The sequence below is a fragment of the Pistacia vera genome, unplaced genomic scaffold (genome assembly GCF_008641045.1).
Source record: "Pistacia vera cultivar Batoury unplaced genomic scaffold, PisVer_v2 Contig78, whole genome shotgun sequence".
NCBI classification, from domain to species: domain Eukaryota; kingdom Viridiplantae; phylum Streptophyta; class Magnoliopsida; order Sapindales; family Anacardiaceae; genus Pistacia; species Pistacia vera.
Window position 1 is genome coordinate 1,162,919 of NW_022196645.1, and position 12,385 is coordinate 1,175,303.

The window sequence follows — 12,385 nt, forward strand, 5'->3', positions numbered from 1 at the left end:
TATAATAATATCCACAAATTTTAACTATTAATTTGTTCAATAGTATAAAAAGAGAAGAAAAAAAAAAAAAAAAATTGTCCCCACTTGGAATAAGGAGTCCCACATCTCTCCATGGCAAAGAATCCAGCATACGTTATAGCTTTTGTTAAAGCAAAGCCCCATGTAAAAAACAGAAAGCTCACTACAGCCCATAACAAAAAATTATTACCACACGTACGGTAGTTCATTATTAGCTGAAAAATATATCTCATCTTTGAGAAAATCTTCATCCAACTCATATGAATTCCAAAAACTAGAGCTACTGGATTTCTTGGCCTTCAACTCTTTTAATTCTTTCTCATATATCGGATGTATCCCACACTTCTTCACCTTTGATCTTGGACATGAAAGCTTGCCAGAACATTGATGATAGAGTTTTTTCCCCGAAAAATAGAACAGCCCAAGATGGTCTGACAGAGCCTTGCTCGAATTCTCTTTAAAACGAACCCTACGTTCTCCACCCTTGCCCGAATTCTCTTTAAAACGAATCCTACGTTCTCCACCTCGAAGGATAGGGGTCATTGTGTAGTAAATCCCATGTGTGCCCATGTAATAACCTTCACTATGGGTAGGCTGATGCTCATAGACATCCAAAACACAGCAGACAACATATCCCACTATCTTGTTATCATAAGAATCTGGAGGCATTTTTATTTTAATTGAAGAAGTCTCACTCTGATGTTGGAACCACTCTGGAATTTCACTTCCGGGAATAACCATCCCAAATTCATTAATCTTCTGATAACACCAACTACTTTCTTTGGGCTTTGCCATTGCCTGCACTCAGAAAAAGAAAGAAAAGTTGTATAATAATGTTTAACTCAAAAGATGAAGACAAAGAAAGAGAAAGACACTAACCTTAAGGAATTCTCTGGGCATTGAAGATGCCAGATTGTTGCAGCAGATCAATTTCAAGCAGTTTACAGATGAAAACATTGACAACTTGGAATTGCATAACCTTAATGCATTTGATGTTGTTTCCAGTGCAACACAACCATCTACGTCAATAATTTGTATGCTGGATGGCAGTTCTGGTAGAGATCGAAGTCTCTTACAACCATCCAAGAAAAGACCGCAAAGCTTAGAAAGATGATTGATGCTTCCAGGTAGTGAAACAAAATTGTTTTTGCTTAGTTCTAACATCCATAATAAAGGAAAGCTATCGAAAAAGTCATTAGGAATCGCGCCTTCCTCTATGTTGCAATCAGCGAGAACCAAGTGTCTTAAAGATCCGTAAAAACCTGACGGCAATCTAAAAGTCTTGGGGAAGAGTGAAGGCAATGTCAATTGAACTTTTGAGTGAACTTTGCATCCACGAAAATATAACTCTTTAAGATTCTTCAAAAGAAAAATGGACGGCATTGGTCGTCTTATCGCAGTTCCCGTTACATCAAGTCTCTCTAGCTTTTCAACTCGCCCCAAAGTCTCTGGCAAGTTATCAAGTTTGGAGCATCCAGAAAGGTAGAGATTTTTAAGAGATTCCAAACCATTTATAGTGACCGGCAAGTTATCAAGTTTGGAGCATCTAGAAAGGTCAAAATATTCAAGAGATTTCAAGCCATTTATAGTGACTGGCAAGTTATCAAGTTTGGAGCATCCAGGAAGACTAAATAATTGAAGAGATTTCAAACCATTTATAGTGACCGGAAGACTCGCAAGATTTTTGCAGTCTTCCAAATCAAATTCTTCAAGTCCACTCAAAAGTTCAATTGACATTGGCAGTACTTTAATAGCTGTTCTGTTTAAAGAAAGGAAACGTAGACAATCCATACCTCCTACAATCTCTGGAAACTTCTCCAATTTGTAGCAACAATATAGATCGAGTCTTTTTAGAGATTCCATATGAATTTGGTTTGGCAGAGTTGTAAGACTAGTACAATCCATCATATTCAATTTAGTAATCTTTTTGTGTACCAACAAAGATGGGTGAATCTCACGCAACATTTCACAATGACAAAGATCCACATCCTTGAGATTTGGGGCAAATGTGAAATCTGGTGTTTTGATTAGGTACTCACACATTTTAAAACTGATGGATTGCAAATTGTTGAAAGCCTGTTAAAAGAAAAAAAAAAGTTTGACAAAGATGTGGGCTGCCTTAATTTTCCATATTTATTAAACAATAAAAAGCATAAAATATTCCATATATAGTTATTTTACTCACAAAAAGTAAAATAGGAAAGTGTAATTGAATTAATCTTACAGTTATTCCTTGTGGCAATTGCTCAATGCGGCTCTGATCCATTTTCAGCTCAATAATTTTGTCCAATCGCAAATGTGGTGGTAAGGATTTTAAAGGATATCCTTCCCAATCAAGTAAACGCAAGTTGTTGGAAAGGTAATTAAGGCCTTCTGGAAGTTGAACATTACGGATCTTGAGCAATCTTAGATTGATCATTTTCAAAAATGCTTCAACACAACAATGGATCTTTTCTTTAGAAAAGTTGAGTATTATGCCTTCAACTACTTCAGTTCCCTTGAAATAAAATTAAAAAAAAAAAAACAAAAACAAAAACAAGAGAGGGAGAAAGCAAGTTAAGAATTAATTACACATGAATTTATCTATATAGATATGAGTGCAGTCTACTTGAAAAAACAAGAGGCAATAATTTATAAGTTTGCTATTAACATTTTAATATAATCTAATAGAAGTATTTTTGTTTTACATACTTAGAAATTTGTTAAACATATGCTTCCGTCATTGTTATATTTTAAAATTGTTAAAATAATATAGGTTTTTTATATTTTTTTTAATTTAAATATATGTCCCCGTCATTTTCACAAAAATCTAATATAAGTATTTTTATTTTACATATTTAGAAATTTGTTCTCATAAAATGATACTAAAAGCTTTCATGAATTTTTAAGATATATATTTAATTGATTTTTTTCCTTATTCTTTTTCAAAATAATTATCAATTTTTTTTTTTAAATTATAGATCGTACTATTCTAATTAAATGTACAAATGTTTTGTTTCATGATATTTGTTACAGTAAAGAAGCCTATCATTAATTCTTTGTTAGTATGCTCATGTATATCATAGATATCTAAACTAAGGAGAAACAAAATTAACTACAAACAAAAAGATAATTTTGGAAATAAAAGTGTTTTTGAGGAACAAGAGACTTTAATATGCTCAATTGGACTACAAATTGGTCAACAAATACAGAAAATAATAAAAAAAAAAGAAACAAAAATTAAATATGCATGTGTAATCTGGAGAGGCTAGCTACTGTGCTAACAATGCACTAGCTCACTCCTTATATAGATATTTAACTAGTTAAAGCAAATGATGATTGAAAAGGTGCACATGATTATAACAAATTTGAATTGCTTACCGTGTTCTTTGTCAATACATGATGAATGTCTGCTTCCATCCACAATCTACTGCGTTTTCCAGGCTCTCCGGGGCACTCTCTCTTGACAATTTGTTGACCCATTTGTTGTAACAAATCGTGCATCCACAATGTATCGTCATATATAATATTTATGAGCGATTTCTCAATTAGAACATCTATTCCAACAATTGGAGAAAAATCACAACTTTTAAGAATTCTTGTCACATAATCTCTATTCTCTCCTTTAAAGAAACATGCTATATCAAGAAATATTTTTTTCTCTGATTCTTCCAACCCATCAAAGCCTATTTGAAGTACCTCCAGTATTTCTTTCTTACAATCTCTTTTTAGTCTTTGCAATGCATCTTTCCATACATGAACTTCTCTTCCACAAAAAAAGGAGCCCAAAACTTTAAGAGCTAATGGAAGACCACTAGCATATTGTACAACACATTCGGATAGCTCCCTAAAACTTTCTGAAGGTTGATGTTTCTTAAAGGCTTTTGAAATGAATAATTGGAGGGCATCATCATCATTTAATTCCTCAGCCTCATAAACATCATCTACTCCATGGGATTTCAACAATCTTTTGTCTCTTGATGTTATTATGATCCTACTACCCATGCCAAACCAATCATGCTTGCCAGCTAATTTTTCTAATTGCTCTATATTGTTCACATCATCTATAACAATAAGAACCTTCTTACGCTCCAACCTGCTGTTTATCATGTTAATTCCACCAAAGTCATCGTATACGTTGATGTTATCTTTTTGCATATGTAGAATTTGGGAAAGAAGCGTCTTTTGCAAAGAAAGTAGACCCTCTTTTTCGGATTTTTCTCTAACACCATCCAAAAAACTACTACCTTCAAATTTATCAAAAAACGAGTTATAAACGACTTTAGCAATTGTTGTCTTCCCTATTCCTCCCATTCCACAAATCCCAATCATACGAACATCATTTGACTCAAGACTTACAAATTTAATTAGTTTCTCCAAACGTGAATCTATGCCTACTAGGCCCTCGACACTTGCGTATTTTGAAAAACATAATTTGCTTGATATTTCCTTCACAATTTTTTGAATAAATTGTGACTCATACCTGAAGAGTGGAAAAGATCAAGAAAAAATTGTGGTTACAATTTATAACACTAGCTAGTCATGAATATACTAATGAATATATAATGCGTATCATAAAAATTATCTACGTACCCCTATAGGTTTATACACATGAAACTTTCATTTTTGCTTTTTGTTTAGATTTACTTTTTGCATTCAGTCACTATTGTAGTTATATTTCTATACTTTTTGTATTATATACTATATGTCTTAGTTACAATAACAAGGAAAATTGAATAAAAGTATTCATGCTTGTCTAAGAAAAACCAATTTATTAATTACTGGCCTCCGTCATTTTCTATCACGACTCGGTGAAATATGAAAAAGCTTATTTTATTAATTATCTTTTACATTAATTAATTTAGTATTAAATACTGTCTTTACAAATTAAGAATTTGTTAATTAAATATTTCATTGTATGAAACTATGAATACCTTTAAATTTCTGATAAAGATAAAACTTGGTTTGAATAAGAAATTCAATGATTAATTTGAAGTATCAACACTAATGACTGACGCATTTAAACAATCAAGTCATAAATATCATTTTCATAATTCATTTTGATAACTAAGCTTTCCACTATAAAGAAGAAGAAATAATTGTCACATACCCATCCTTCAAGTCAAATCCAGAGTGATCGGCCACCTTTGTCAAAGCATCTCTCCAAGTTTGCACCTTTCCAATATCCTCTCTAAAAGTTTCTTTATGTTTGACAAAGGCTTTTCCATATTCTCCTGTTTGTTTTCTAACCATGGAAGGATCCACGTTATAGAAAACTGGAAAAAAATTTATATTCTTGCAATGAACAATTTGAACAAGTTCATCTAAACACCATGTGGAAGATGCATAGTTTCTCGAGAGAACAACAACCGCAGATCTTGATTCTTCAATTGCATGAAGGAGCTCTGGTGAAATCGGTTTTCCTCTCGGAAGTTCTTTGTCATCCTTAAAAGCATGCAGTCCTTTCTGTTTGAAAGCATAGTACAAATGATCTATGAAGTTCTTCCTTGTGTCTTCACCTCTAAAGCTTAGAAAGACATCATATTTCCAACGATAAGAAGAAGATGTTGATGAAGAGGTTGTTTGCATGATGAGTTTACAATACGTCCTCTATAGAACCTGAAAAATTAATTGGAAAGGTAATTAACTTCTTGCAGACCATCTATACGTATTTTCAATTTCCAGAAGAGAATAAAAATAAAAAAATGAAAAAGAAACAAAACAACAACAAATTTTCGTTGAATTAACCCAATCATAAAACAGAACAACACAAAAATCACATTTTTATCTATGCTGTAAACTTAAACTACAAAAAGAACAAAAGAAGACAACTACCTCCAAAAGCAGAAACAGTTGCAAATGTTAGCCCTCTCTTAAACAGCCTCAGCAATGAACAAATTCAAATCTCGCGATTCAACAACCTAACTCGTGAGTCGAAATCGCTTCAAAGCCTCCAAAGTCGAAAAAACTCCGTGACAACAACTCTAAACCTTGTTGCACAACATTTTTAACCAACCCAAAAATCCAAACTCGCCAACCTTAAGTCCAACCCGTCACTGTAACTCACCGTCAACACTCAAAAATCATCAAAAATATGTATTTTCAATTTCCAGAAAATAATAAAAAGAAAAAAAAATAAAAAATAAGCCACTAATTTAAATCTTGTAAATCTAAACAAACATGATCAGCTAGCTTGTTTAAAATAAATATTTAATGTTTCACTCTTAAGCAAACTACAAAAAAGTTGAAAAATTAAGAAATCAAAGATTGTTGAGAAATTAAACTTACAGTGCTATGAGGGTGTCACTGCAGTTGTATTGAGAAAGTGTTTTTGAGTGAACAGTTTCAATTGGGTAATTGTTTCAAAGAAAGAAATGCTTCTGTCAAAATTTCTTCGATTTTTCTCTCTTCTTAATTTTCACGCTCTCTTAAAAAATATATATAGAGGAAAGAGTAGAGCAAATACCACTCAACTTTCAAGAAGTTTTGAGGAAATTACACAAAGGACTATTCTCTCTGAGTCTTTGAATTTCCACTTTATGACAAGTCTTTGAATTTCCTTTTTACTTTTCCCTATGCGAGCATGTCATGTGCCTGCTTTCATGTTTTTTTTTTTTTTTTTTAATTTGTTAATTAAATATTACTTTTATTCTCAACCCAATAAGTAATGTGAATGCTTTTTGTACTCACATAATCACACTAAAAGACATGTACTGTTCTCTGGTCCCCCCTTGTCCCCATCAAAAACCAAGACCAAGACTATCTCACGTCTTTTATAGACTTTTAACCTCTATCACATCATTTATTCCTATTTAAGCTATATAGATATCTACATAATAATATTTTATTAGATGATATACAAATAACGTGTTATAGAGTAATTTATTCGAAAATTTTCCACGTAGATTCCATTAGAGGGTATGAAAATGAAGCGCACAGGTGGAGGCAATAACTACTTATTATGACAAAGCCCACATGAGAGAGAGAGAGAGAGAGAGAGAGAGAGAATAGTTTAAATTGTTTATAAATAAAAATCTTGAATTATAGATGAAAGATATTTGTATTTTTGAATTATTCTTATTAGTTCATTTACAACACTTTTAGTTTGTTCTTTTTAAAAAAATTATTAAATATATCAATAAGGTATATATTATAGTAATTATATTAATTATATATTTATTTTTGTTATTTTCTTACTTTTTCATTACATGTGTCTTTCGTTCTACTAATGCTTTTCTATTTTGATTTTTACTTTCACACAAAATTTCTTCCATTTTTCTCTTCTCTTAATTCTCACAATCAGAAAACTTTAGAGGAAAGAGTAGAGTAAATACTAAATACCACCACACATCATCTATTTTCTCTCTCTATCTCTCTTTGAATTAATTTTTCACTTTTCCCTAAGCGAGCATTTCAATACATGAGATGATGTGAATTATGATTTAGTGCTCTGCACAATATGTACATGTTTTCATGTTTTTTTTTTTAATCAATTTATACGTATTTCAATAAATTTTTTGAAGTCTTAAAATTGATAATCAGGTAAATGACCCATAATGATCATTTTTATTAACAACTACATCATACCTAGGTTAATGAATTGTGACAATAGGATGAAGTGATAAATTAAAAATTAGATTTATGATAATTATATACTTTTTAATGGGTCCTAGATAGATATATAGATAGTCAAGATCCTAAGATGCTTTTTATCCCACTTAAACATATTACATATATTTTATTATAATGTGGGGAAATTAAAAAATTGGTATCATCTATTTGGAATTAAGGTGGTGCTAAAACCCTATTGCTTGACTTTGACAAAAACGTGTTTCACACAGTAAGATTTTTTTGCTGCAAAATTTCATTACAATTATTAATGCTTTTCTTTTGTGATTTTTACTTTCGCTCACTATCAAAATTCTTGTTATTTCTTTGCAAATACGTGTTGTTCTAATCCAACAGCAATAAGAAAGAAGGTGTTGACCCATGTCATATATGACTGTTGAAATCCACAACCAACAGGCGTAATAAAATAAAACAAAAAAGTAAATAACACATTTTGATTTATCTTGATTCGTTTTGATTAAAGAATTATATTCATCATTCAAATAAAGATTTTGTAAAGTATCAGAACTCTACAATAATTATAAATCTATAATAACGACAGTTCACTCTCCCTATTTTTTTAACTAGGTTTCTCATTGTTAGTAAATCAATACAAGTGAAATTACTAATTAAATTTATCAAATGTGGGAGCAGGATCACCGAATGTATCTGGGTATAGAACTTTAAACACATACAAAGTGTAAACTATATCTAATAAACTCATCGTTTAACAAATAATTTGACATCATAAAACACGATCCCTTAATTCCTTAATTCTCACGCTCTTCAAAGAAAACTATACAGAAAAGAGTAGAGTGAATACCACCAAACTTTACACACAACCCTCTGAGTCTTTTGATTTTCCAAGAAGTTCGAGAAAATTAGACAACAACTATTCAGTCTCTGACTTATGACAAGTTTTTGAATTACCTTTTTACCATGTGATTCACTCAACTCTATATACAACAGACCCATGTGCATGCTTTCCTCATTCACGCTTTTATTTTATTTTTTATTTGATAATTAAATGTTATATTGTTCACTATGTTTGGCTTACTATTTTTATCCAGATTTTGGATCCTATTCTCTAAATAACGTTTGGCTTATTATTCCAAGAATATTATCCTATTTTTTTAATTACTTTTAGACCCCATAAGGTTATTAATTTCATCAAATACACCATAAAAAAAAAAGTTTAAAAATTATCAAAAACACCCCCGCAACCCATACTCGCCAGATTTCGGCTACCACCGTTTAAAAATTATCAAAAACACCCCCGCAACCCATACTCGCCAGATTCCGGCAACCACCATCGATGGTAGCCGAAATCTATACAACGGCCAACCTGCCGACCATAAATGGCCGGAAGTTCACGGATCTGGCCTTTTCCGGCCAGATCCACCACGGATTTGGCCGGAAAAGGCCAGATCTGGCCGTGAACGACGGCCAAAGATATGGCCGTCGTTTTCGGTCAACGATAGCCAAGATTTGGCCGTCGTTGACCTCAACGACGGCAGATGGCAATCGTTTTGGCCTTTTTTGGCCATCGACGGTCACGGCAGGCCATAGATCTGGCCTTTTCCGGCCATATCTGTGGTGGATATGGCCGGAAAAGACCATAACGACTTGTTACGACACAGATCCGACTGGTCTGTGTCGTAACGCGATTTTTCGGTCAGATTCCGACGGTGGTGGCCAGAATCTGGCAGTGCAGGTGGTGGGGGTATTTTTGTCAATATACATGTTGGGGGTATTTATGAAATTAGCAAACTTAGGGGGTTTTTCTATAAATTTTTAAATTTTACCTCGTAATACTCCTATATTCAATTATCTAATACTATCTCTAAAATCCTACCCAAAATAATAAACCAAACGCATATGTTACTTTTTTGACTTTGACAAACACAGTACGATTTTTTACAGTTATTAATTTCTACTTTATCATACCAATAACCTTACTAGAAGTTTGGTGGAAATTTCATTACAATTATTAATTTTTACTTTATCAGAATTTACCCTTTTTATTTCTTGACTTTTGACAAACACCGTATTAGAAATCGCGTCCACAGCTATGCCAAATTCTGGTCATTTCTTCACAAATACGTGTCGTTGCTCTAATCTAAAAGCAACACGAAAGAAGGTATCAGACCCATGTCAGACAAATACTTATCGTTTAACAAACAATCTGACGCCATACAACAGCGTCATTTTGGATTCACAAAATTTCTTCAATTTTTCTCTCTTCATAATTTTCACTCTTAAAAAAAGTAATAATAATAAATAAACTACCACCAAACTCCCAAGAAAGTTTTGAGGAAATTACACATCAATTATTTTCTCTCCGAGTCCTTGAATTTCCACACTTTATGACGAGTCTTTGGATTACCTTTTTACTTTTTCAGCATGTCATGTGCATGCTTTCATGCTTCCCTTTTTTTTTTTTTTTTTTAGGGAAAACAACTTACTGATACCTAAAGTTTATCAAAACAATAAGTTAGTACTCAAAAGATTTTGAAACGACAAATAGATATCTTCCGTCATGTTCTATTAGTGATTTTTGTTTGATAATAGTAAAATGACTAAAATGCTCTTGAAAGTTTGATATGTTAGTTTTTTATAAATTTAAAATTTTTTTCTAAAAAACCCCCTAGGTTTACTAATTTAACTAAATACCCCAATATATAAAATAACAAAAATACCCCCGCCACCTGCAGTGCCAGATTCTGGCCACCATCGCCGGAATTTGACCGAAAAATTGTGTTACGACACAGACTTGTCGGATCTGTATCATAATGCGTCGATCTGGCCGGAAAAGGCCAGATCTGGCCGTCGATGTTGCAGATAAAGTTTTGCGACCTCGACGGCCAGATCTAGCCGTGTTCATATATTAGGTAACAAAAAGGTGAAGTTATATGACTTAACAATCACATTTTATATTGAATTGCTTCATACATTAAGCTTGACACTTTGAGAGTCAATCTCATTTGTACACAATTGATTGTGATTATCATCATCATTTTTTTCATTTTTGATGAATTTCTTTTCAATAGGAGTACTGGAGGTAATTAAAGAACAACAATTTATCCCTCTCTGACAAATAAAAAGGATGCCTTGAAAAGATGAATATTAGGAAATGGACCACAAAGAATTCGTATGTTTAACCTCTACTGTTTGGTTTGTTATTTTAGAGATAGTATTGGATGTTGAGTATGGTGACTTTACAAGGTAAATTTAAAATTAACAAAAAAACTCCTAGGTTTGCTAATTTAACTAGACCAACCATAATATAAAAAATTTATAAAATGACAAAAACACCCCCATCCGCCTACAGTGCTAGATTCCGGTCACCACCACTGTCAGAATCTGGTCAGAATCTGGCATTATGATGCAGACCGATGGATCTGGCCTGTCATGCATCGATCTAGCCTTTTAGATCTGGCCGTCAGCGACGATCATTTCTTTGGCCATCGCTGACGGCCAGATCAACGAATTACCGACTAATTCGATGTGTGTACGCGTTGTGATAGATTTGACTACCACGATAGTGGTTGCGAGAATCTAGCAACTATAGGTGAGTGAGGAGGTGTTTTGTTAATTTTTAAATTTTTCTTAAATTAATAAACTTAAGGGGTCTAAAAATAATTAAATAAAATATATAATATTTTCTAAATAATAAAACAAACATTATTTGAGAATAAGATTAGGAATAGGGCTTGAAATAAAACCAAACGAAAGAGTCTGTGTTTGGTCAACGCAACGGAAAGATTACAGAAATCTATCTTTGTTTTGTACATTCTCTTGCTTGGTTTCAAAGTAATAAAAAATTACTATAATTCATTCCCAGTGATTACTGTCAGTAAAACAGGAGTAATAATATTACCTCTCATCTCAGGTGTAGTATTAAATATTATTGAGATAATCTTATTTTATAAATATTTTTTCTTTAATTAAATATTATTTCTTATACAATTATCTTAAATATCTATCAATAATATTACCTAAACTCTCTATAATTAAATTTAGCAATACCTCAAATAAAAAGTTTAAAACTTAATAAAATACCCTCAACCATCCAGTCACTACTGACAATCGCTTGATCGGAGCACGATCGACAGAATTGACGATCGTGCACTGATATAGCTTTTTTAGACCATATCGAAGGTCGAAAATAGCCAAATAATTGTGATTGATCGAAAACAGCCATAAAGATTTGACCATATCTTTTTGAATAGATCCGACTGAAAACAGTCAGATCAGTCATGGATTGGCTGATTTGATCTGGCCAAAAAACAACTAAAACGATGCACGATCAGTAGATCCGTCGATGTTTGTCATTTCAACAACTGCAGCGGTGATCGACGATGATATTGGATGGTTGGGGGTATTTGTTAAAATTTAAATTTTTGTATAGGGTGTTTTAGCTAATTCTCAATTATAGAGGTTAAAAAATTTATTAAATAATTATAATAATATTAAAAATATAAGACAATTTAATAAAAGTCTTTATCAATTATTTTTATTATTTCTAATTAATATCTTAATTATTTATTTCCCTAATCTAATCAAATATATTCTATTATAATCTTTTAAAATTATCTATAAGATAATTTTATTTTTATTTTTCTGTTAATACAATATTTTCAATGAACATGTTGAATAATTGATGAGAGTAAATTGCTTAAGATGCTCTTACAGATATCCTCACCTCTACTTTTTTGCATTCATTGTAGGGAAGACAATAAATAATGGATGTGACCAAAGTTGAAGACAGCTAGATGCT

The 12,385-nt window shown here is 32.1% G+C and overlaps 2 protein-coding genes across 2 annotated transcripts in view; both read right to left on the bottom strand.

Annotated features, from left to right (window-relative positions):
- Nucleotides 1-204: 204 nt before the first annotated feature.
- LOC116116614 (disease resistance protein TAO1-like) lies at nucleotides 205-2,437 on the bottom strand. Its single transcript, XM_031402676.1, has 3 exons — nucleotides 2,243-2,437; nucleotides 898-2,094; nucleotides 205-816 (listed from the first exon to the last, which is right to left on the bottom strand). Exons 1-3 carry the CDS (start codon nucleotides 2,435-2,437, stop codon nucleotides 205-207), a joined length of 2,004 nt encoding a protein of 667 aa, XP_031258536.1.
- Nucleotides 2,438-3,249: 812 nt separating this feature from the next.
- The window catches only part of LOC116116557 (TMV resistance protein N-like), a 48,309-nt gene continuing 39,173 nt past the window's right edge, over nucleotides 3,250-12,385 (bottom strand). The window contains exons 2-3 of the mRNA XM_031402619.1: nucleotides 5,108-5,616; nucleotides 3,250-4,480 (exon numbers count right to left, since the gene is read on the bottom strand). Of these exons, the coding sequence (XP_031258479.1) occupies nucleotides 3,355-4,480; nucleotides 5,108-5,586 (1,605 nt within the window). The 5' untranslated portion in view covers nucleotides 5,587-5,616 and the 3' untranslated portion in view covers nucleotides 3,250-3,354. The remainder of the gene's footprint in view (nucleotides 4,481-5,107; nucleotides 5,617-12,385) is intronic.